We start from the raw sequence: 27,002 nt of genomic DNA, 5'->3' as shown, positions 1-27,002 counted from the left end.
TTTTTTATCCAGCATATTCAGCTTTTTGTGCCTGCTCTCATTGGAATTATAAGTATTTCTGTAGCCAAATGTTTGTGCCTTTACCAAAGCATTTTGAAAGCTTAAATATTATTAAATTAATAGGAAAGTATTGAGTTTTTTTAATTTTCTAATTTGCTTTTCTATTTTTCCAATTTCAATTGATCCCTTCTTGGACTATTCGTTAATTTCCCTACTTGATTTTTTACATCCATTTTTATAAAGTGTATTGTAATCTCCCTATTTTTTACAGGAAGACACAGAGACCAGTATTAGTTGCTATAACATACCTAAAATAAGAGAGATGGTCTTAGGTTCATGAGAAGTGACTTAGGGGATGAGAAGTCACCAACAGACACAAATATAGGTGGTTGTAACTTATATAGCAATGTATATTATGTAACTTGATAGCGTTGCAGTACACTGCTGAGGCTTTGGCAATGAGGAACGGGGCAACCAGGTGTGGATGAGGAGGGATAGAAAAGTAATAACTCCATGAAGCACTGCAGGTGCTGGAATTGAAAGGCATTTTCTGGAAAATAAGTGTACGTACTGTTCATAGGATGAGTGGCTTCTGTGAGGGAGAAAAAAAGGAAAGAATCACAATGAGCCCTTACAATAAAGCCATTTCTTGGAAGAACATCCATTGCTATGTGAGCAAAGAACTTTTCACAGGACTGAGCTACTGCGTAGGCTATAGCTGGGGGAAATAATAGGCTGCATTTCTGCTTAGTAACCGTTCCTTGATCCTTGCAACTCTTTGCACAAATTGCTTTTTCTTTAGAGGGTCTGATTCAGCTGAGTGGAACTGTTAGCAAAGTAATGACTTTTGGAGGAAGTAATAATCTGTGGGTACAGATGAGTCCCCAGGGCAGCCACCAAGGGTTGCACGCAAACCACGGAGAAAAGGTTGAATTCACAAAAAGCACACAAAACCTCTCAAGTATTTTGGAACGTGCTTGCACAACCTGTTATGTTATATTGGAATAACTTGCTGAAATGTATATGTATATCCTAGAAATTTAAGATGTATAGTTTATTGCCAGAAACCAGAACTGTAAATGTACTCTATAAACACATTCAATATGAACAAAAAAAAAAAATGTTGTTTGTTTTAAAGCAGGTTTAAAGCCATCTCTTATTTCTACTTCTTTCTATTTTTACTTACAAGGTTAGCTGCTGTATTCAATTATTTTTTCTTTATTATAGCTGAAAGCCCCTCAGAGTGGATATGGCTCATTGTCTTGTGGTCAGAGAGATTTTACAATCCATTTACCCCACGGGCTGCAAGTGCCTTAAGACAGGATCTCTCCTTACTGTTTTCCCACAGCAACCAGCACAGTAAGACCCCAGTGTTTAATAGGGATTGTTATTGAAATGCAAATAAAAGTAATTAATTTTTAAATGATGTAGCAACCAAGTAAAAAATAATTCTCTTGTCTCAGAATGGGAAAGCTGAATACAGATTGCCTCAGGGCTGACTTGTTCCTCAGCTATTAAATTATTTGTTGATTTTTTTATCATGATGTCACCCACAGTATCAGCTAAAAAAATGGCTTTTTATTCTTTGAACTTTACACTTTTTCCTTAGTGAAGTAGGTTTTTTTTTTCCTGAAGCATATTAAAGAAAACATTATCCATATTTCACACAGACTCACCTGATGTACTCAGAAGGAAAACTTGCCCATGGCATCAGCAAACAGAACTGCAGTAAGTGGTCTGCCAGGAATGAAACCTGCAATTTAGGATCAGTGAAGACATTTGCAGAACAGCTATGAAATGGGAGGGCAATCGAGTCCTTTGTAAAATAAATAGGGAGAATCAGAGGAATACAGGAGGAATGTTATCACTGTCTAGCAATCTGGCTGGCTAACAGTTTAATCTTGCATAATTGCCCTGACATGCCTGTGTGTTTATGAGTGATTCTTGCCCTGCTCTCTGGGGCTGAGTGCCTGGCTCCTGCTGCTGCTCCGCTGTTCCCCGCTGGCTGACAGCTCCGGGGCGTTTCATGGACCAGGCTCATCACCATCGCCTGTGGTCAGGCCCCAGGATGCCGAAGGCGGCGTTTCAGAGGTAACCTTTGGCGGGGAAGTTTTGGCCAGTCCGATGTGCACGGTGTGCGGCGGGCGCTGCGAGCAGCCGCAGCCGGGCCGGGCTGTGCCAGCTCCGGTTGCCGTGACAACGGGACGATGCTGGCTCGGACCGCGCTGCCGTCATCCGCTCCCGCCCTCGCCAGGTGCACGCAAAGTCAAGAGCTCCACAGACATAAATAAGCAAACATCAGGTCAATTAAGAACCCGGTGCAGCAGAGTGTTTTTCGTGAATTGGGCTGCAGAGAAGTGTTTAATAAACCATCTGTTTTAGGTCAAGAGGCAAAGATGGATCAGTGCATTACCTAGGTATATCAGGATCTCTTTGTGCTCTTATGCCCTTATGTTCTTTTATTAATGGGCTGTTTCAAAATCTGGTGTGTTTAATAAACAACTATAACAGTGATTCTGATGCGATATTTTCAGGAGATAGCCTTATTACAGTTCAGAATTACAGTAAAAGTGAATAAATGCAGCTCTTCTGGACTGTAGACATATTGCAGCCATTCCCTTTCCATGTTAGTCCAGACCTTGGGTATAATAATGTGTTGTGTTTGCGTGGCAATGTTTTGTAGTGGGGAGCAGGGTACAGGGTTGGTTTCTGTGAGAAGCTGCCAGAAGCTTTCCCCATGTCCTGAGGAGCCAGGCAGCTCCAAGATGGACCCACCACTGGCCAAGGCTTAGCTCATCAGCAGTAGTGGTGACACCTCTGGGATAACATATTTAAGAAGTAATGGGGGGAAGAACCTGCAGAACAGCAGCTGGAGAGAGGAGAGAGAATTTGTGAGAGCAGTGCCTTGGCCATTTCCCATTCAACACACTGTTGTGGGTTGACCTGGGCCAGCTGTCAGGCACTCACTCGCTCCCCTCCCAGCTGAACAGAGGAGAGAAAATTGAATAAAGAGTTCATGGGTTGAGATAAGGACTGGGAGAGAGATCACTCGTTAAATACTGTCACTGGCAAAACAGGCTCAGCTTAGCGATCTGAAATTAATTTACTGCACTAACAAAATCAGAGCAGGATAATGAGAAGTAAAATAAGCCCTCTTTCCCAGCTCTACCTCCTCCCCCAATGGCTCAAGGAGACAGGGAATGGGGTTTATGGTCAGTTCATCACCTGAGGCTTCTCCTGCTGCTCAGGGAGAAGGGGGGTGTCCCTCTCACAGGAGACCGTTCTCCATGAACTTCTCCAATGTGAGTCCATCTCATGAGCAACAGCTCTGTGTGAACAGCTGCAGTGTGAGTCCATCCCATGGACAACTGTCCTCCCACCACTGCTGCAGTGTGGGTCACTCTGCCATGGCTGCAGCCCTCCAAGGACAGCTGCTCCAGCCTGGGGGCAGGGCCCTCTCTCCACTGGCTCTTCCACAGGGTCACAACCTCCTCCAGGCATGTTGTGAGCTCCATAGCTCCAGTGTGGGTCTGTGCATCCATCCATTCCAGGTGGATCTCGGCATCCCTTTGGGCCTCAGTGGGCTGCAGGGCACAGCTGCTTCACCGTGGGCTGCACCAAGGGCTGCAGAGGGATCTCTGCTCCAGTGCCTGGAGCACCTCCTTCCCCTCCTTCTCTGCTGACCTTGGTGTCTGCAAGGTTTTTTCTCTCACCTATTCTCACTCTGCTCTTCTCTGGCAGGAAAATTACCACTACACTATAGCCTTTGTTTGGATTTTCTTGTACAGTACATCATATACTTGGGGTTTGCTCAGTGTAGAAGCCAATCAAGGATTACAGTGTTGGCCTAAATCACTATTTGTTGCTCCACAAGAAAGCACTGAAATGATTGGAAAAAATCAGACTCAGATGATAAATGCAAATTTTGTAATGACCATATTTTTCAGCCCAACCCTAGCTGTTAATACTTCCATTCCATACATTTCACCTTTGCTGTCATTTGATAGTGCAATAATGGTTTCATTTCACATTTCAGTTAAAAAATAGCACCAATACTTATTTGGCCCATTAGATTATGTTAAGCAATCTACCCCACCACCTCTGGAAGTATTTTTAAATTAATTGGTTTTTAATAAATATTGACTGCCATAAAAAAAAGGATGCATCCATAGATAGCAGAACTTAAGTAAAAATGTCAAAGGTAATTGAGAGATGAGAAATTTCTTTCTACGACCCTTCAGCTTGCTATTCTGTGAGATGTAGCAGACCCAATTGTTGGGAAATCTTCAATCTTGTTTGAGAGTAGGTGATTCAGATAATGCTTGAAGCCTCCTGACCAGTCCTTGTGTCTCAGGTGGGAGCAGCCAGCTCCCAGCCCTGGGACAGGAAGGGAGGGCAGGGCAGGGCAGGGCTCTCCAGATGCTTCCTCCTTCCTCAGCAGCCTCTTCATTGCACTGTCTGCTTCTGTGATTTTCTTAAAACACTGCAAAAGTTGTAATGCCAGCCAACCTAAACTGTGATAACCTTTCCACAAAACCTCTCCGGCTTTGATTAGTATCCATTCAGTTAGTGGCCAACGGCCTTGATAAACCCTCCCTGCAGTCTAAGGCAGACCTGCTAGGATTGATCACCCACAGTTTACCCCAGTATAATAATTTACCCAATGATACAGTAAATTCACTGAAAATGTCACATACAGGAGAACTTGAATTACATGAAAGACTTTCCCAGCTGTCCCAGTGCCAGAAAGCAGAAAGGCTGTTGAGCATCAATAGAGATGATTTGCAGGAAGATGAACTGGAACCATCTCTCCAAATTACTTCCCTGTGAAAAAAAAAAAACCATCTTTTTTGCAGCACTGAAATCTTTAAAGGCAAAAATATTCCTAGTTATTGAGAGCCAAAGGTCTGTCATTAACTAAAGGAAGAAGTTTTACTCTGTCTCTGCAGCAGGTGGTGGGGAGGAGGGATGATGAGAGCGGGAGAGTGCCTGAAAGGGTTGAGCAGGAAACCTGAGTCATGGTTTTGTCAATGGCAGATCCTGCCAGCAAATTGCTGAGAAGGAAATTGCTCTGCAAAATTACTCTTTTTGTGGAAACAGCACTCTTTGCTCCATCCCAGCCTTTATATCCTGATTCAGGACATTTAAAAATTGTTTTTTCTTTTCCTTAGGAATGTTACACTTTCTAGCCAGTTCTAATTCTGCATTTTCCAGTTTAGGAATGTAGAATTCACAGCAAAAAATTAAAAATTTAATTAGATTTAAGCAAAGATTCCTGCCAATCTCAAAGCAGAAGAGCAATTGTATTGCATACAGGAAACACAGTTCAGAGTGCAGTTTGCCTTGCTCATTGATTAAAATTTCCAAAATTTCCACATAAAGCACTTCAATGCTGAATTACTAGGCAGTAATTCAGCATTGAAGTGGCCAAAAATCTCTCTTTTCTTTAACTGTAATCAGTTCTCTAAATATATCTCTTCATAGAAACAGAAATGGTACTGCTAGTTCCAACTTTTTTTCCCTCAAATGTCCCTGCAGTTTAAAACATATTCCAGTTAAAAGAAATCTGGGATTGAAAGCTGGGGTTTATCTTCAATTGAATATGTAATATTTAAGACCCAGGATCAGAATGATCAAAGCCAGCAGTTTATTGTAAGGCTTTCTCTCTGACCTGCACCCCTCTTTTCTGGAGTACAGGACCAGATCTCTGGGGCTCTGGTGAGTGGGTCCATTTTTCAGCAGCTGTGTCACATGAAACAAGGGCCTTGGTCCCTTGCTGTGCACAAAGAAATAATGCAATAAGGCAATTTTATCTTCTGATGAATACATTAGAAAATAAAACACCAGTCTGTTCTCCTAGACTGCCACAATGCCTTTTCTGTTCTGTTTAGGAAAAAACCAGGTTAAAAGTAAGTGAAAGAGGTAGATGAAGGAGTGGTGTTTTACCAATTAACATGGACAGCTGGAGGCTGTGAGCCAGGACTTTACATTTTAAGTTTTTCCTGAGTTCACTGAGCCCCTCTGCATTGCTGTTTGCTTAACTGAGCCTCATTTTAAGCAGCTGATTAAAACAAAGTAATGTTGAGCCTCCTCCTGGCTCCATCTCCTCCTGGGAGATGGAAGATTTAGGCTAGCTGGTCCAGATACATGCTAGCTACTGAAGAGAAAAATAACCAGCTCATTCTTTATTGACTGACTGAAATATTTTTATTGTGGGTTTTTTTACCAGTTTCCAAACAGTGTATATAGATGTGTTTCTGTCTTTGTACATTTTGTCTGGATATTGTCCTCATTTGCACTTTTCATTTTTGTAAACTGCTAGCATTTCCCGTGTGGGCCATCAGAATTGTTTCAAGCACTTGCAGTACTAAAAGCATGAATATCTGACATTTGCACAATGCTGATGCCTGAGTGCTTTCTGAATGTTTACACTGTGCGTGGAAAAGATGGAAAAATGCAATGGATTTATCTAGAAGATGGTTGATGGCTGATGGCATGAAGTTTTAATGTAGCTACTGCCTTCATTTTGGAGTGAACATAAATGTGAGTGATGACTTTTTCACAGGCATACAGATACATTAAAGGCAGAGCACTTTATGATCATAGTTACACTGGTTAAGTCAGCAGTATATCCTTCTGTATATTTATACTGTAAGGCTGGGAATGGCACCAGGCCATACAGCCCACTGGTCTTCCCTGAGTTAATTCCCACACATACCTTTGGGATATTGAGACTGAACTTACAGCTTTCCAGTGGTTGACATTTTGCCTAAGCCTTTGTAAATTATCCCAGTAGTCAATCACTATTTTAAAAAATAAATGTGTGCTGCAGTGTTGTGGGTCTCCAGGACAAGGTGAGAGATGAGAATTGACTCCAAGTTCTCAGAAGGCTGATATATTATATTATATTATATTATATTATATTATATTATATTATATTATATTATATTATATTATATTATATTATATTATATTATATTATATTATATTATATTATATTATATTATATTATATTATTATATCACTATACTAAAGAAGGAAAAAGGAGACATCAGAAGGCTAGACAAGAATGATAATAAAACCTGTGAGTGACCAGAGAGTCCAACACAGCTGGACTGGGATTGGTCATTAAGTAAAAACAATTCACATGGAACCAATCGAAGATGCACCTGTTGGTAAGCAACCTCCAAACCCCATTCCAAGCAATCAGATAATTATTGTTTCCATTTCGTTTCTGAGGCTTCTCAGCTTCTCAGGAGAAAAATCCTGGTGAAGGGATGTTTCAGAAAATATCCTGGTGACAAATGTGCAAGGTAGTACTTGGAATGTTTGACTTCAATTCCAGCTGCTGAACCTTGGTAAGCAAAAGTGAGGATTCATTTCAGTTCATGTTTCATGTATACCTTTAAATGTTTTTCTTGAGGATTTGTATTTATATTTAGTCTGCCTATATATTTTTGCTGCTCCTCAGTGTGATTAAGTGAAATGATGCATTTCACTCATCATAAAACTCCACGTGTGTTTAGCTAGGTAATGAGACTGATGGTAATGCTTTCCATGTCCATGTTGGAAATTAGTCTAGACCATAATGAGAGATGTTTTATTACCAATCCCAAAGGAGAAGGAAAGCCCAGGTAAAGGAGAGGGAGGGAGGCAAAGAGCCTGTGGACACCTCCAGCTGTAAGGCACTGCACAGAACAGGCTGGGTACTGCGGTGGGAAGGGTGACTGAGAGAGGGCCAGCTGCCTGCTGCTTGTTTTCCATCTCACACAGTGCTCTCCTGTAAGGAAAACTTCTTTCTTGGCATTTTAAGGAAAGGTTTAGACAGGAACTGAGCCAAAAGCCAGCACTTTGGGAAAACAGGCTGATTTGTCATAATTTGGACCCATGATATAAGGTATTGTGCATGGAGTATATATTTTTTAACATGTACTTTTTATGGGCTTTACTGAAACACAGCCAGTATATTTGCATGTGGAAAAGCAAATACCCCCACTCTCTATCCTTCTAAAATCCAGTACCATGAAAAGCACTTCAGAGATTTGCTATTTTGTGTTGGTTTTTCAGGTTGGAGGAAGGAGTGATCTGTTTCTGGCACATCATGTGACACTAGTTAGTTGCTTAATCTATTCTGTGTTATTTTTCCCAGGCAAAAGATGTATTCAGCTGTCAAGGTCTTCCAAAATGTTGCTGATGCTTATTCCAAAATACAGTGAAAATTTGGTTCTTCTATCTTGTTCCAGTTATCAAAATTTGTACCTTCATGCATTAAACTCTGTTATCTTTCTGGTGTTAAGTTCTTGCCTAGCACCATGATTACAATTCTCTCAAGTTTACCTTTTGTATCTTCCCTTGATGGTCAGGCCAATTCCCTTTAATTCATCTTCTGGGGTCTATTTGCCATGAAGAACCTTTTGTCTGGAGCTTTGAAATGATCACACATTTGTTAAAGAGTGTTGCAGCATGCTTTTCCCATTTGGAATAAATATAAATTTTTATATTCACCTTTATTTCACAGACATGGTTACAACTCTATTAAATTTGTTTACAAGACAGTTATTCTGTGATTCTGTATCCCCATTTGAAATTGAAATATACCAATATGCAAAGATTTAGCATGTACTTATGAATTTAGACCATGCAAGTGCTATCAAGGTTTGCAGCTTGAGAGTTTGTTTGTGCTTTAGGAGGAGCTCACTGGAAATAAGCTTCCTCCTGTAAGTATGGAGGAAGGCACAGAGCTCCTGGCTGCCTCCCCACCCCAGCACTGTGCCTGGGCATGGCTCAGCCCTGCTGCCTGGAGACAGCTGTGGAGAGACCCCCAAAATGTGTGGAAAGTGAAAATGCATTTGTTGTATTTTGCTTCACTGTCTAAAATTCATATCACATTAGAGTTCAGAGAAATCATTCTGGATCCTCTGAATGTCTGGGAAGAAAATTTATTGCATTATTGTATTTACAAAACATTTTTTCTGATAATATTTTCCTGCTGCAGTAGGAAATCTCTGTAAATCTGGATCCTTCATCCTAGCTCACAAACCCACTCTCTGCTGTGCCTCAAAGTTTCTAAATTGTTTCTTGTTAGGTAAAAGAGCTATTGCATATTTCCTGAGCATCTGGCCTCATCCCCGAGGCTACTGCTTTGGAGGAAATGACTTAAACCTGACTTTTGTCACAGCCCCCACTCCATTTTTTATTGGATCCTTGCTATGTCTGGTTTTTGCAGCCAAAGTGTGCACCAGCCCTCAGGCCTGCAGGTGCGTGGCTTTCCCAAAAATAAATAGTTTCAAATCAGGAAAATAGGTAGAGAAAGCAAATGTTTCAGTGCTTTCTGTGCTTATTATCACTCTAACATGAAATGCAAGAAACTTGGTGATGATTGCAAGCACATATTTCCTCTGGAAGCACCTGTATGTGGTGATAATACTTTCCATTTTTCTTCCCTGTGAGCTTTCTCAGAGTCCATCTTTACAGTGCAGCATCTTTTTAGGCAGGCACTTTGTAAACCAGCATCTTATGTATTGTACATGAGATAACAGTCCTGATAAATAAAAAAGGGTGTTGCTGAACTAGAAAATGGAACCCCACTGGTTTGTTCATAGTCAGTTCCAAAGGTATCAATTTAGCTAATCAACAGCTACCTGCTTTAAACAAATGTATGCTTGTTGTTCCATAACAGAGCACCTGATAGCACAGGGTCTCCTGGCTACTGGGTCAGACCTAGAGCAGGTTTGGGTCTGAATTCATGTCCTGCTTTAAAATGAAGTGGGAGAATACTGTGGCAAACACACATGCAATAATTTTCTCTACAAACAGTTGATTCTTCTGGCTAAGATTAACTTTGTCTCCTTACTGCAAGGCTTCATACCCTGCCCAAACTTCTCAACAGCATTAGCTACTGCAGCATCACTGATTTTCTTAGCCACAGAAATGTTCAGGTCACCTTGAACCTTGCTAAGATTTACTCTTTGGATTAAGCCTGTGCAGGAGATCCAGGCAGACCTACCTATGTGTTATTTGTGGTTTGAGAAGTTTCCTGTGGTCCTGATATTTAAGAGCTACAGAATTTTGCCTGCTAGATCTCTTTTCTGTCTCTCTGTGCCAGATGTCAATCCATGACATTATTTTGCTTTTCAGACCAGTTTTACATTCAAAAACTGAATAAATTAGGTGATTTCCCCTCTTTTCACATCATCTTTGTACAAAGGTGATACAAAAATATTCATACAAAACTGGTTAGAAAGAGTTAAGAGTAAAAATTTCCTCTTTTCTTTATGAAATACTGTTATTGAATAATTTGACTTCTTAGGTGTAACTAGGCTGTATGAAGAACTAGAGCAGCATGTATGCAATGTTTCTCTTTGGTTTTCACCAGTGTTGTCATTATAATAAAAGAAACCAGAAAAAAATAAGAAATACAGGTCTAATGTCTTAAATTTTCATTCTGAATTTTACATTTTCACTGACCTCTCTGTGATGAGCACCTTATTTACTAAAATAATTATTTTCAAAGCTTTCTTAGACAGCGCCTCCCCAGGTAAATGTAGGGGGGAGGTTTAGAGCTATATGACTTAAACATTTTGAATGGACATAAGCTTGCAAGTCTGTGAGCAATCTTTCAGACTGCAATTTTAAATGTCTCCTAAACCACAAAATTGGGGGTGATGCTATCTGAAAATTTATGAAAACTCATTCAAAATTTTAAAATTATCATGTTTGCTTTGTTTTATTGGAGAGCACACCAAGCTAAGCTGCTTTCAGCTGCTTGTTCTGATTCCTGTGCTACCTCCCAAGTTGTGCCAGTCTGGCTGCTTGCGTCATTGGGGGAAGAATAAAGTCTAGGATGGATTTCAGTTTAAAATAACCCCTTTTTCCCCCTGATGCTGCTGAAAAAAAGCATTTGTCAAGCTCCAGCCTAAGGGATTTCTATTGGCATAGTAAGAAAGGCAATTCTTGGTGTGCCTGTGCAGGCCAGCAAGCAAAGAGGAAGGTGGTAAACGTTGCCATGGGAGGACAAGTTCTTTTAGGCACACTTTGTGCTGGAAAGGTAGACTTGGATTTATGAATTTATGAGCAATGGAGCTGCTGCAGAGCTGTTCTCCCTGTGGCCATTGACACAGAACTGGTGTGTGTTCCTTCCAAATAAACCTTACTGCAAGCAGTGAAATACCTGCCCCTCGTCCTCCATTCCTGCCCACAGAGGGAGCAGCCTGGCAGTCCCCAAACCCCAAGCAGCCATTCCCGAGGGAAGGGTCCCCATCACATTTGTGGGCGTTTAATAATCACCCAGAAACCCAGGTTTTGGGAAGGGAACCTTGAGAATATTGCAGCCTTGCCAGGTCATTTGAAAGTAAAGTGTGTACTTGACAGAGCATTGAGGTGGGATCTGCTGTTTCCCCTGGCCTAAAGAGGCCCACAGACTTTTGGCAGGGGTGCCATGAATGAGAAGATGAGAATGAAAACAGCATTACTGAACCCGTTCATTTAGATATTACAGTGATTTAACAACACTGATGTAAACTGAAGCTCTACCATGAAAGACCAAGGAGATTATTTACCAAACCCCTGCTGTGAGGATGGCATAAATATCTCAACAGTTTGCTTGTTTTAAACCACAATGAGGCAAGACCTTTACTATTGCCACCCTGCTGGCTTTTAAATTCCAATAGTACAGAAGAGAGTTAACTCTTCACTTTTGTGTACTGTGGCAAATCCTACATAGCAATGCAAGAATATTTGCTATCTTAAAAGCAACCCTGCGTTCCTAATCCTTTTTAAACATCATCTCTGTTTTGCAATCATCATTCTGTGTTATGTATCTAGCCTATAAAATAGGTATTGCTTTATGGATTGCCAACAAATCTCGTGCTCTTAACAGCACTGCTTATGTATGCTCACTGTAATTTCTTCTTGGTGTTCATACATAATGAGCAAGTCACTGAAGCCTCTAAGCTGTTGCCCACTGTCTAAATAATCTATTTGCCAATGAAAATGAATTCTAAAATAGTTCCTTAACTTCAGAATAGCAAACATATTACAGTATAAAATAAAAAAATTTTTGCCTAGTATTGGTGGCCACTAGGTCATCCATATAAAACTTATAGTAGTGATAGTAGAAGGCTCAGTATCCTTGGTTTATATTTGATAAGTATTGCAAAAAAAGTCACACCCCTGCAACACAGGATGCAGCAAGTATGCTCAGGCTGCAAACTAACAGAGACAAAAAAAATGATACAGATACACATTTTCAGGATTGAGATTTTCCATCTGCCTCTGAAAATGGATTAATGTAAGAAAAAGTTTTCTGTGCAAGACCAAAAGATGCAACACAATCTGATAAATGAACAATTGGACTTAATAACAAAATGGCTTTTTAGCTGACAGATGTTTCACCAGATAATTTAGTCAGAGACCAGATGGCCAAAGAGATACATGGTGGAAAGTAATTTCATAGGATGACTCCACAGAAGGAAAAACTCATCATTTGGAAGTTTGAAATGTCAAAGACTCAATTAATGGAATTAGTGTGTAATTCCTGTGCAGTTTTCCTGTTGAAAGCTGTGCTCAAGCTCATCCTCAGAGCTCCACTGCAAGGTGAAGCAGTGAGCTCCTGGCTGGAGCTCTGACTCACACGTGGCTCACTGCCTCTCCACCTCCCTTCCTGACAGCTGCTTTTGTCTGCAACATCAGCCTGTGCCACTCACTGCTCTGCACCAAGGCTTTGTTTGCCTCTCCTCTGGTCCTGTGGAGTGATAGGGAGAGGTAAGACCTAAAACACAACTAGGAGGAGAATTCTGGGAGATGTAGGAGAGGTGAAGTTTACTGTTGCCTTACTGAAGTTGCATCTAAACTTGGGCACAAGAACGACATCAGTTTTTATATCTAGCAGAAAAGGCAGTTTCCAAAGACAGAAGTATTTTTTTAAAAAATAAATTATAATATTTTCAACTTTCAGTTCAATTTTTTTCTATCAAAACCTACGTGACAGCATTATTAGTTACCACCACTACAAAGTCTTAAAGTGTCTTTGGAATACTCTGCCTCCATCTTCTGACTGCTCAGGGAAATGCAGTGACTAGTTTGTAGTCAGACATTACCTCACAGAATCATAGAATGGCTTGAGTCAGAAGAAAACTTAAAGACCTTTTATTCACAAAATTTTATATATTTTCAAGACCAAGGCTTTGAATATTTGGGTGAAACTTTGTTGAATTCAGTCATTGCCTTTGCTAGCTAATACTGACAAATGTTGCTTTCTACTGAAAAATCATCTTTTCTTACAGATTCCTGAAAAAGAATTCACGACTTTGCTTCATTTTTAATATCTTTAACACAGCACTTGAATTCCTACCTGATTAATGTAGAAGGTTTTGATGACACAATGTAACTTTATACAGCCATGGCTTGTCATTGTTTTTCCACATACTTTTTTCTCATTTAGTGTCTGTGACTCCTAATTTTTCTAGATTTGATACCTGCATTATCAGTTAGTAAATTTGCCTTCTTTGTTTCTCTTTTAACGAAAATCTCTTAATAAATAAGCTTTGACCAAAACTCAACTGAGAGCAACAGTCATGCTTCCCACTTACCCCCTGTATTTGGATTTCTGACCCATTGTTGCAACCAGATATTGAGTGCTCTGCACCCACCATAAATGACAACTGATTTTTGTTAATGCAGTAAGATAGGAAAATTGATCTATGCTGTCCAATATCATATCATACAATTCATGTGTATCCACACAGCTAGAGCAGAAAGCAAATTACTCATTTATTTGATTGCTGATAGGCAAAACAACATGAAATAATTTTTTTCTAAATTTCTTAACTTCAAATGAAAAGAACATTCAAGGCAAGGCCATGCATAGAGCAACCTTTCATCCATATTGGTCTCATCTGTCATGCTCACATCTAACTCCTTCATTTCCCAGAACTGAAACAGATTTAAGGGGGCCTTCTCTGGATCTTAAGTTCAACTCTTGCTCATGCAAGGAGGTGTGTGTGTAGAGAAGTCAGTGGAGACCTGCAGGTGATAAAAATCCACTGGCATGCTGCACTCATTGACTGTTTTCCCAAGATTTCCTGAGCCAATGTTTCCCAGACCAGTGGACCATAGGAAAAAGGCCAAATGATGTCAAATGCGAGGATGAAGATGCCACAGGGAGGCAGACTGCTCTCACTGGGGTACTGTACCACACCTTGCATCACTGACACCACCTCAAAATGAGACAAAATAGAGGCACGGCAGAGCCAGCTCAAATTGCTCCTCAGTATTAACTGCCCAATTCCATGTGTCCCTGCTAGGTCTTCTGGAGGATGGGAAATTGGCTCACACAGGTGTACCTACAGCATCAGCCACAGCTGGAATGCTGAATGCTGAGAAGAGGAGCAACTGTGGCTCTCAGTGTGCAAACCCCATAGCCCACAGCATGGGAGCTACAACACAGAGACAGAATGGCTTCAGGACCACTGAGGTATGAGTATAATTATGGTCCCTATTGCCCAGCACTAGCTTCAACCAGATCTAAGTTACTTTTGTGACAGCCTTTCTCTTTGCAGTGAAACTGTATTCAATGTCTTGAGACATGAGAAAATGGTGCCAGGCTGCACTACAGGCATGGCATGATTGAGCTGAGCACCTCTGGCAATGCTTCATGCCTGAACAGCCACAGAATTGATGTTTTATTTGTCAATCAGTGTAACACACACTTGCTACAGTAAAAAAAAGCCCCAATGCTCATTTCTTTCCAACTCAGGCCAGTTGTGGCATGTATCATATACACTACTTAGATTAATTATCTGAAAAGGAACATGTTTTCCCTTAACTGCTGTTCTGCTTAAAATATGTGCACTGCATGAACCCTGGCTCATCCAAAGCTGGACATGAAGCTTGAAAAAGTCAATGGGTGTCTTTTCAATAACTTCAGTAGGCTTTGGATCAGATCCTCCCCCCTTTTCCCCCTCACTTATGTGTTGTGTACATTGCATACATTGTAAGGACAAGACTTTGGGGCTGTACCAAAGTCCAGCCTTCTCCTGCCACAGCTGCCTACCCACCCACCTGCCTCCTACAGCCTTCCTTCCACTTGCTGCCCTGTTTGCACAGCAGCTGCTGAGCTGCTGCAGAATAAAGAAAGCCAAAATCTATGGCTGGTTTACTGCTTCCTTGGTTTCTCATATGAGAAGGTGTTAGCTAAAAATTAGGGGAAGGAAGACTTCCTTGTCTTCTGGGTTATCTGCAGATGTAGCAGACAAAGTCTTTTACATGGTCCTTGGCATTTCTGGGGGAATCTCAGTTTCTACTTTGAGAAGTGTTTGCCATGCTGCTGTTGCTGCTTCCCCTACTTTTTCAGGGGAGTCTCCTCTTGCTACAATATCATAGAATTTCACATCTGGGGAGAGGGGGACTGTAAAGTTTTGGCAATCACAGAATGTGCAGTCATGGGTGAAAGTTTACATCCCTGTGGGAATCTGTCAAAGGTACGCTGCACTTCCTTCTGGGTGAGCATGAATTGAGCCTTGAGGTATTCCCAGAGTGGACTCATAAATAACATCTTTTACATCGAGTTTTACCCTCTGTGAATAGGATGCTCCCTGAATTTGCATTACAGTTCCACAAAATTTGGCACAGCAGTAGTTAAAGGTGTAATATTGGCATTCAGTCTCCTGCAGACAATGGTGAGTGGCCACTATCCCCTCAGCTTTTTCACCATTCTCCAAGGGATACATTGTTTTTCTTATCTGTACAATGCTGGCTGTATTGGCAGCCCTCTTAAACATAATTTTTACCTTTTCTTCCAGTTTTTGCTTTATCCCCTTTTCTTTCTGCAACTGTTTGTGCAGCTGCTCAGTTTCCAAAGATAGTAACAATTCAGTTGTTTTCCTGTCCTCTATTTCCTCTCTCAGATTTTGTTTCACACTGCTATGGTTTTTTCCTACCTAATTTCTACAATAATTGTCTTTCCCTATGCTCTGTTGAAGCGAACAGAACTTTAAAATTATCTTTAAGCTTGTTATTAGGTTTCCAATCTTTCTTTTATTTCCCTCTCAAAAGCCAGTGATGACTTTAATACTCCATTTTCTGATTTCAAAGCAGCATGTTCTATATATAATATATTTGAGGGAAGGACTCTTTGATTCCCTTTTGCATGTAAGATAAGTGAGCCTCCAATACTGCACAAATAATTGCTTCGTCTTTTCAGAATTTTTGGGCCCATTTCTTTCCTGCCTGGGAAGGAGCACGTTCATACTTCTGTAACTGTTTATCCATGGCAGTCCTGCTGGCTACACCAATTCTTCTGTCACATAAAAAATTAGGGAAGGCAGACCCCCCCCTTGCTTTCTGTGTTGTCTGCAGATGTAGTGGGCCTGGGGGCCTTCCCTTCCTCACTCAGTATTATCTGCCTGTCTGACATCCTGGGAGACCTTCACAGACAATATTTCAGAGTAAGCACTCTGGCACTCTGAGTCTGGGGAGGTGCCAGAGGCACAGAGTGGTGGCACAGTAATTCTGGTCAGGAGTGCAATCTCTGATGCAGAACTGACATGCATTGCACTGTAAGTCTGGGCAAACTCAGTAGGACTCCGCATTCACAAATAGGGCAATTTCTTGCCTCTTGGACAGAGTAAGGTCCACAAACTGCTGTTGATAAATGCACTGACATCAGAATGCATAAGCAATAGTATTACTTACTATTGGAATAAAGCTTACCTGACAGGAGTTCCCATGGGGAACTGTTGAGCATCCCAGGACACAAAGGAAGAGCCTCCTCTGACCTCCCTCCCCTGTTAAATCATATTTATATTGTTCTCTTCAAGGATGGGGGGAAAAAGTTTCAGTTGACATAATTTCACACTTAAATGGAGTTTGAGTAACTTTATATACATGTAAAGATTGTACAGGTTTTACTTTGCTAGCATACTACATGGGGCATGAAAAGGAAGATGTGTTTTCAAGTTCAGGCAAATTTCAGCTTTTGGTCACCATTTTGGTCATTCCCTCAGCCTAAGTCCTGTTAGATGTTTTGTTTTAAACAGAGAATGACTGCAACACCTCTGTGCAATTCCATCCTTTGTTTCTTGCCTCTCTCAGACATGAACAAGCTCCCCTGGTGTCCCTGCTCCTCAGGTGTGCACAGTTTGTTGAATTACTGCCAGTGTGCACACTCCTCCTTGCTGAGTCTTTTGACATTTTTCCACAGAAAGTGCCTCAGCACAGTGTGTGGCAGAACAGCTACACCCACCCCATCAGAAGCTGTCCCATCTTGAGAGTCACATCCTTAAACCAAGGGGTCTGAGCAAATGAAAAAGGAAATTTGGATTGAACTTCACCTTGCATTTGCCAACACACAACACATCAGTACATGTCTATTTATTTTATAGCTCCACTGTATTATTGTCTTTTGTATTGCTATAGTACAAAGGTATTCCCAGGTGACATAAAAGATACTGTATCTTTTCATCAGATACTGCTGTATCTTTTCATGAGATACTGCACCTTCAGGTGGACAGGGGCACATTCCACAGCAGCATGACATCTAGAGCCATGGGATTTCTGTAAATGAAAAGCCCAAATGCTTGTCCTAGCCACTAGCCCACAGAGAAATCTTAATTGGTGAGGTTGGATATGGTCAAACAGAACTACATAATTATCAATCCAATTTGAAAAAGACTTGGTCACAATTTATAATTACACTGTGCACCTGTCCCACTGTTAGACAAAATTGTCTAATTTTGTAATTGAATGGAAAATTACTTCTGTATTGCACTTAGCAGGAAGTATGGGCAGATTCCCACAACATATTAATCATGTGAATGTTGACTGTAATGGTACTAATCAGTGAAGTGTGGGTTCCTGTCCTGAGGCCCCATGACTTTGAAGATACCCTCCTGCATTTTCTAGCTGAGATACATTCAGTAACATGTATCTCTGCTGTTGCAGCTCAGTGCAAAACAATTTCTGATAATAACTAAAGCATTTACATCATTCTCCACATCCAATGCAGGTACATAAGAAGTTGTTTGAACATCTTTTAGTAAAAAAAGAAATATATATGCCTAGAGAGAAAGTGTAGTAGCTAATTTAGGCTCCAGCTCTGGTCTGCCATTCTGCATCTCTGTTTTTCCACTTTTAGGGAACAATAAGGTGAGCATATAATGTGAACAACTTAAGTTTAGATGCCTAGAGTTTTTCTTTTGTCTCGACATGCTATGGGATACAGGGCAATGCAGCACATAGTGCCCTTGCAAGGCTTGGGTTGTGCCATTGGCCTGTGGGCTAGCAGGGGATAAATCATGTCACCCCTCTGTTTTTCACTTTCTCCTGCATCAAGCTCTAAAGCAGCCATCTGCCTTATCCCTTGATACCTGGGTATGACAGGGTACAGCTTGTGCTGTTGAAGGAGAAAAGGTTTGACACCGACTGACTCAGAAATTTTATTATCCTCTCATGACTGTAATGTCAAAACAATTTAGAAGTAAAAGATGATGATGATGACGGTAATAAAGAAAGGAGTGCTAATACCAGTGAAGGTAACAGGTTGGTCAGATATCCCTCCAAAGAAAAGGTGGTATCCAGATTATGTCCCTGACTGACAATAATCTGGTTTGATTCTCATTGTAGTTTTTGGCAAGGACTTGCATGAGCAGTGGCACAGGGGGAGCAAATAGCAAAGGAGATGGTGTATTCAGGCTGCAGAAATGTGAAATAATACACAGCAACAAATTAACTCCAGGTGTTTCCCTGTGATATATATGAACTTTTCCCTTATGTCAATGGCTGAACTTTATCAGATATTATTTTACCTGGCACTCTTACCACGTAAATAATGCCTAATTTACCTAACATTCCTTACACTGACAAATAGTCTCGTGGAACACTGGCAATGCAATAATCAAACCCACCCAACCCAGCTGTGTGTCTCTATCAGCCCAGATCTGGGTACACTTTATTAGACCTGTCCAGTTTTCTGTGCATTATGGTGCATTGTTTATGGCAACAAGCAGTCTGGGAGATGGAAAAGTACAAATTTAAATTAGGGATGCACTTGCATGCCTCAGACAGACTGACTTTTTTGAATATTGAAAATAAACTGATGAATCTCTGAAAGGTATACATTGTGCTTGGATTTTGTAAGCAGGCAGAAGTGTTAATTTAAAACTATATTTTCACATCAGAAACATAAAATCAAGTACAGAAAATTCAAGCTCAGGCTAGTGATGCACTATTCACAGCGACATGAAAAGGAACCTCTAATTTTCACTTCTGGACTGAAACCAGATTTATTTGCTCTGCCTTTACAGTACACACATGCAGAGATGATAATTATAGGCAAGAATGTTGATCCAAAGCCTACTGATATCCGCTGTCTTTGCAGCAGATAAAAGCTTGTGTCCACGCTGAATGAGACAGTTGCTCTGCACCACAGTGCTGTATGAAGGATGCTGGAGACATTCTGTTAATTACATAGAACTGTTTTTGTAAATTAGGGGTTAATCATCAGTGACTCTGTTGTCCTTGTGGAACTCACTGTACTGTTTAAAACTCTCACAGAGTAAATGGGACACACAGAAAACGTCCACACAAGAAGTTGCCATTAATGTTACAAAAAGCATCAGACAAAGTGACAGGAGAAAAACAAAGAATTGTGCCAATTAATGAAGAAAATTGCAGAAGAGGATGGACTTAACAAAGCTTCGCTGCACTTTAAATGTCAGTCACTGAAGACATGAAGATCTCTAGGTGTTCCAGGTTGAATACAGCAGGCAGCTGCTACTGAGTGCCTCCAGAAGCAGGTCTTGTGGAAACCAGCTGCAAGCACTGTAGACATTACAGTGTTTGTCTAAAGACAGACATAGTCATTTGTCTAAAGCAGTGGCACTGCACAGACATACACAGAAATTCATTATATTTGGTTTTTACCAACTTCCATGTTATCCCTTGTGTATGTCCTGTTCCACATTGCTATTAAGATGAGGCTGGATAATAAGGGGTACAGCTCATCACAATTAAAACCAGGAAATGAACAAATGAATCTGAATTTTTAATCATAAAGTTGTTTTGAAACCCAGAGTTCATTTAAAGCACTCACATATTTTAAAACACAAACCCAGACATCTGAAGAAAGTGAGACTAAAGTCTAGTCTTCCACAAAATCTCTTTTCAATTATATATATAGGTTATATATATTTAAGTCATACAGTAATGTTTTTCTATATTAAATGTTCAATTACTTAGTTTTAATTTATTGTTTGTATTGACATAATTTTGGTCTTAAAAATAGTAACTTTCATATTGATCAGCCTTACTTGAAGGTCCTAGTCTCAACTAGTAAGTAGAGTTGTGGCTACTTGGTTGTTTTATAAATGCCCCTTTGATTATGTTGAAGCCCAGTCTGACTAGGAAAAAAGTTACCATTAACATTACAAGAAAATAACCACAATTTTTAAAGTCATATTCTAATGTCAGTTCAAAAAGTTAACTTTCTTTCTTCAGACATATATCCATATATCTATAATATACATACATATACATATATATATATATATATATATGGATGTATATTAGTATCCTTAAAGGGCCATTTAACTGTTCAAACAAGCATAAAAGAATAGAATTGTGAATGGAACCCTAGTTTATTCTGTATTAGGATCATTTTAATAGCTTGCTGCTTAGGTGTGTGAGTTACTTTCCTTGTTGTACAACAAGTCTATGCAATAGGAATTGTTTATTAATTACTCCAACAAAAAGGCAAACTGGAATCCAGAGTTAGAGCCAGAATTTTGTATACCATAGCATATTCTAAAAGGATTTGCTGGCAGAGAGAGTGCAGTATAAACTTATATGATACAAGAAAGCTACAGAAAGTGATTAATGATCCTGATGTGTTTAAGGATAAACAGGATTTTGAAGGAAGGCTAAATGGAAGGTTGGTTGTGTAAGAAGCTGTTCCAGAGATTGTGGCCTTGGGTGGATACCACATCAGAGTGAGTAGATGCAAGAACAAAGGAGTCCTGGCAGTGAGAGTATTTATTAGCTAAGAAATTATTTAGTGATGATGTGCTGAGCAGATGTGTCACACAGCTCGGGTCACACCACAGAAGGAAGGCCATGAGCTGCATGGCACATGAAGCTGCCCTGGCTCATGGCAGCAGCCATCAGGGAGGCAGCTCTTGAGCCTTGTATTCCCAGCATGAGCTGGGACAGGATGGCTTGCAGGAGATGGCCTTGGTACACAATTATCTGGGCAACAGCACAGACCTTGCTCATGCTGACCACATCCCCCATCAGGGCAGCAGCTGCAGTGTGCTGGATGCTGCCTGCCCTGCACTGCTCATGATAATGTTCCTGAGCTACTCCAAGATCCCCTGAATCTGTTTATATCCTGAAACTTAACCTTATGACATTCAAAGATTGGATCCAACTTCTGTGGTAAAAGCCATGTTTAGTAACAAGCAATTTTATCCACACTCCCCATGTAATACATTACTGTTCTTATCATTAGGCATTAGTAACTGAAAAGAAATTACATTATGTCCTAGGTGGCTTCTTAGTGTTTGATGTGCAAGCTTCCAATGACCTTAACAAAACTAAGAGCATGTTGTGGATATGTAGATCTTGCTTCTGTACACAGATTGGGATATACTTATGTTTACTTTCCTTCGACTAGAGATAACCACAAGTAGAAACAACCAATTTATAAAATAATACCCCACTCTGTATAATTAGAGTGACAGAATCTAGTCTATACTACTTCAGACAATTTAAAGTCCTCATAATGGATTCCCATGTTAGTTTTAGTGGAAGAAGAAAGCCCAAAGAATCATCTGGACATTTTCACTCCAGGTGGCCTTCCTAGAAATGAGGAGTCTTATTTACAGGGTCTGTTCTTTGAGTATCATCTTTCAAATATAAATGGCTCAAAGACATCAAATAAAATAACCATGTTAAAAGACATGAACTTTCAGATGAAGGACCTGTGGGCATCTCTGTCTTATATGTCAGGACTATTTAAATGTAATTTTCCCCAAAAAGGCATTATTGCCACATAGTTTATTTGATGTCCCTTGGCTGCACGTGAAGATTTCTACAGGTACACTGAAACAACACACTTTTTGCTGGAGGGATTTGCCAACAGATGGTGAGTTCTTGTGATTTATCTAAGTTCAGATTTTAAACAGAAAGGAACTTTGTCACATTTCCACAATTCCAACACAATAAATACATAAATACATAGAATTTTCCTATATATCTTGATATATTTTCTTTCACTATGTGACAAATGGAATCATTCAAAATCAAGAGGATATTGTCTAAAGAAGAGAGAGGATTTACAGTTACCAATTCATCATGAGGCAAATTAATCTTCTCAGTACAGCTTTATCTTGCACTATTCCTTCATCTTCTCCCTTACGATTCCTTAATATATTTCTTCATTTCAGCATCACTGTAGGACACTGAAGGAAGACACACAATTTTAATGTGTGACTGAAATGATTTTCTACTGACATAAATAGGAAACTATAATTATTGTGTAAGCAATATATGAGTACTGCATTAAACATGCATTCTTGTTAGTAGACTTACTGAGATTTCATAAAAAACAGGACACAGGTAGTTTTGATCTTCCTAGTATGCTCATATACATATTTATTTGTGCATGCCTCTGCATGTGTATGTTGTAATGTCTTTAGTGTGTACTTCTGCACTTCAGGCACATTTTTTTGAGAACCTTTAATTTCTGTTTGTAATTCTGATGCCCAAGTGTAAAATATTTTAATGTTTGAACTGAAATTTGTTTTACATGCTTTATGAAAAGAATGAGATATATCATTTGTGCACAGAAATGGTATTTGAAAAAGCAGGCTTAGTTTTATTTACAAATACATCTAGATTCAAACTAGACTAACGGGAACATTTTTGTACTCTCTACAAATTAATGAAGATTGACCTTAAATTTGAAAATAAAAATAGAGAACATTTTTAAAGTGTCTGTTTATTACTCCACTTATTTCACTTTTCTGCGTTTGTCGTTGGGTTAGCTTTTAAAGCTGAGATCAAAGAGGGCAAAGGTGTAATGAATGGCACACCTGCTATTCATGGAATCAGAATATTTCTGTATCTGATGTCCTCAGGTTGTGGCTCATGGACTGTTTGTTCATATGAAAGAAGGCAAAATATATATATTCCAATAAGAAATCGGTGTATTTGCCGAAGAGGGATTATGAGGTCAAAATACCAGTTGTACCTGTGTAATTAGAAATGGGAGAGTTTGTGGTTGCTGTCATGGCTAAAGTGGAAGACAGTGGGAATCTGAGACACTTTGTCTACTAAGATGCCATGATGCAGCTATGAGGCAACTAGAATACCTAGCTAAAAAAGCTCTCTTTCCTGCCTGAACTGGAGAGCACAGGATGGAAAAGTAGCTGTGGTGTTGTTTGACTTCTGCCATAGAAATAAACTCATAACTTTTACAGATGATGCTTCTTATTTTTTTCCAAAATTGCATGAAATTTTCATTATATTTTTCCTTACTAGCAGAAAGGCTATTGCTGAAATATTCTCCCCATCCTAATTGTCTGTGCCCTTGGTGTTGCCTGACAAGTTGCTTGTTCTCTTTGATTCCTGGCCAGGATGCTGACACAACAACTGGTTTTTTTCCTGTGGAAAAGGAAGAATAGTATCAAAGGAATGGCTTTCAGATGTGCCAAAAATGAAGGATTTAGGGACACAAGGAAGCTGTAGTCCAGACTCAGGCATGTAACAGCCCATGGGAACCCTACAAACAGGATGCTTCAAAATCTGGGATCAGACAGTACCTTGCAAGTGGAGCCTTTGAACTCAATACACTGTTTAGTTTTGAAAGACTAAACTTTCATTGTCCTCAGGCCAAGCATCCCTCATTGCACCAATGCCTTCTCAGGTGCCTGCTTTCCAGACTGTCTCTGTGAGGCATGTGGAAAGGGTGCTAGCAAGAAATAAGGTGTACTGTAAGATGCAGGGATGCAAGATCTCATTCTGCCCTGTTACCACCCTCTAGTTTTCAAATATTTCCTTCTGATTTTCAATTTTTTATTTTTCAGCTAGCCTGTGCATACTATCCATAGTTTAAAGTCATTCTTCTGCCCTTTGGTAAACTAATGGCAAAGTTGGGTCATTAATATAAGATAAAAAGTGAGGTGGTCCACCAGAAATTACATTTGTTGACATATGTCACTTAATCAAGATAAAATCCAAGTTTATTTGCAACAGCTCCTTGCACAGAAAATCTCAGCAAACACTAAAATCTAGGAAATACTGAAATCCTAATGGTAGAACTAGGATGTTCATAAGCAAGAAGAAAAAAGGGAGAACATAATAGCTTTTCATTCATTTCTGGAGGACTGAATGTCATTTAAGTCCTGAGTGCAAAAAGTGGGATGCTGCTGTGTATCTGTCCATTCAAGACTGTATAAAACAAGTAGCTTTAGGTTGCTGTGGGTCCCTGCTTAGGAAAAAAAATGGGATTGAGGGAGAAAGAGAGAGAGAGAGTGGTGTCACAGGGCAAGACTGAGCTATGCTGCCAGTTGTATTCATTAGCTTTGCTTGACACTTTAGCATTATAATTAGTATTATTCAGCTTTAATTTAATTTCCATTAACCTCCGCAAAACACCCACATGTTTGGATACAGGGAAACGTGTCTGGGGTATTACTGCATGGATAGAAAAAACAGTTTGCTCACAGTCAAAAAGCAGCTTAAGAAAAGGCACCATAGCTAAGCAGCAGCCTATTCTTTATCAGCTATGAAGAGCTGTCAGATACAAAAGGCATGAAATTAGTCATGTTCATCTGGTTTTACCAGGAAATTAAATATTGGGGTTGTTCATGTAAGGGGGGAGAACTTTCCAGGTCACACTTGTTAAGTGGCTTTATGTTCAGTTTGCCTGACTCAAGGACTGATTTGAACCTAAAACATTGGGTGATGTGGCCTGTGCAGGTCCCTAAACCAGCCCTTCTGCAGTGCAGTTGCATTTCCTTTGCCCTCAAATTAGTTCCCTCCTAGAAGATTTTTTCCACTTTATTATTTTCCTCTTTATTATTAATATGACATATTTTTTGCAGCACATTATTAGACACATGATTATATTATTGAGAGCATAATTTTACCAATTCAGACGTGGGTCTGAAAACTAAAGCTCATGAGCACAACTGCCAAGCACAGGGACAAAATTAATTCTCATTAACTCACTGAACAGCCACAACCCCACCCAAGCAGTATCATCACCTCTGGGAACTGTTGGGATGTAGGGAGTGCAATATTAATGTACATGTACAGTCTCCTATGCAAATGATATTCATTATCCGTATTTCTGACTCAAAACCATCTTTCAGATGAACTAACATGTTTAAAATCATGGTGGAAGCCAACACTTTATACCTATTCCTGCTCTAGCTGGGATTTCATACCTGATAAGGATTTTCTGTCCCTGGTCTGTGCCTGATATCTTTTGACAATTTAGAGGAGTAATTAACAAGTATAACAGAATAACTTCCAGAATATATACTGGTATATATATTTATTTTTTTTTCCAGCACAAAATTGGTGTCATCATTGCTGCTCATCTGTCTGCATGCTGTCTTTTCTCACAGTGTATTGATTACTTGCATCCATGGTGAGAAATAATTTCTTATGCCTTCACCATATAGGTATTTTTAACTTCTGTCTAATAAGCTCTTGCTGGTATTTCATGTTACAGATGCATTTTTATCACAGGGTGAATTTATGCTGCCAAATCTCTTAGCTTCAATATCTGCTCCTGGATCCTAGTCCCAGACCATCTGTGCACACGTGGTACATGTGCAAGTCCACCTCTGGTGAACACACAGGAAGAAAACAACCAGTTCCCTCTGCAATAAAACTGTGCTGCTCCAGGACATCTTCAGTTGCAAATTTATGATTAGCTTAGTATACCCTCACTTATATCTGCTCAGTTCTTTGGAACTGTTTCTCTTCAAATTCATGTGGGGTTTATCCCACATACTTGAAGAGGCAGTGCCACTCAGATATATTTCTGTGCTCTCAAGAACCTGTTGGAGATTTGCTGGAGCAACTCCAGGTGACCACTTTTTTGACATGTGTAGTATAATAAAATATATCTTGACAGTGCTCTCAGACTGCCTGTTGTACTCTTAGAAAAGTAATAGCACCTTCCAACTCAGCTGGGTGTTTGGGATGTCTTTGAGATCAAAAGAAATAATGATTTCCATCTTCACATGACAGGCAAGTTTAAGCTTTGCTTACACCAGTGCAATTTAATATAAATTTTTTCTACTCTGTTATTTTCTTCCATATATCTAAAACTCTGTGGCAATAGGTGTATGTGATATCTTTTTCCTTCCATTAACTAACCATTTTGGTTGCATTTAGCAAAGGTAAGTTCTGATTCAAGAGACACTGATTTTCACTACTACTAAAGCCATTGCATACCCCATTGTCTACTTTGTTAGCATAAAAACTTTAAAGTGAGTATGGCTTGCACACTCTATACACTTTCTATTGGCACTGTGACATACAGTGACTTAACTGTGGGCTCAAATCAGTGCATTTGTAGTTTTTACTATGGTTTTGCTTATATAATTTTATACAACATAAAAATAACTTTTTCTATAATTTTAGACAATATTTTATAAACATTTTTTATACCAAAAATTACTTTGCTCTGTTCATTAGTGAGCCTCTGGTTTCATTCATTCCACATGGATTATGCTGCTGCTGTTCTCCTACAATAGTCCACAATCTAGAAGAAACCATGTTACTTCACTACAAATTAGTATGAAAGCAGAAAGCCCTAGTAATGCAGGTTTGATTTTCTGCCCTTTTTATTGCTTTCAAATTCAGATACAGATTAAAAGCAGCACTTCAGCTGACACAGCTAGAGCTCCTGAATATAAAGCAACTTTAGATTCTTCTGAATTGGTGGAGATTTGAGAACTTGTTCCTGGCATTCAACAGTTTCACTCACA

The 27,002-nt window shown here is 39.7% G+C and overlaps 2 protein-coding genes across 3 annotated transcripts in view; both read left to right on the top strand.

The window, feature by feature from the left end:
• Positions 1-27,002, top strand: part of FZD6 (frizzled class receptor 6) — a 67,383-nt gene that overhangs the window by 3,302 nt on the left and 37,079 nt on the right. The window lies entirely within an intron of this gene.
• Positions 1-27,002, top strand: part of BAALC (BAALC binder of MAP3K1 and KLF4) — a 32,789-nt gene that overhangs the window by 3,523 nt on the left and 2,264 nt on the right. The window contains exons 2-3 of one of the 2 annotated variants that reach the window (XM_036406416.2): positions 14,304-14,473; positions 19,552-22,985. In XM_036406416.2, the coding sequence (XP_036262309.1) occupies positions 14,304-14,473; positions 19,552-19,656 (275 nt within the window). In that variant the 3' untranslated portion in view covers positions 19,657-22,985. Of the gene's footprint in view, positions 1-14,303; positions 14,474-19,551; positions 22,986-27,002 lie in introns of those variants that run through there. The other variant, XR_004982568.2, reaches the window with a different exon arrangement.

The sequence above is a fragment of the Molothrus ater genome, chromosome 1, assembly GCF_012460135.2.
Source record: "Molothrus ater isolate BHLD 08-10-18 breed brown headed cowbird chromosome 1, BPBGC_Mater_1.1, whole genome shotgun sequence".
Classification (NCBI taxonomy): domain Eukaryota; kingdom Metazoa; phylum Chordata; class Aves; order Passeriformes; family Icteridae; genus Molothrus; species Molothrus ater.
Note: the sequence above shows the minus strand (reverse complement) of the source record. Positions and strands in the feature narration are given on the sequence as shown.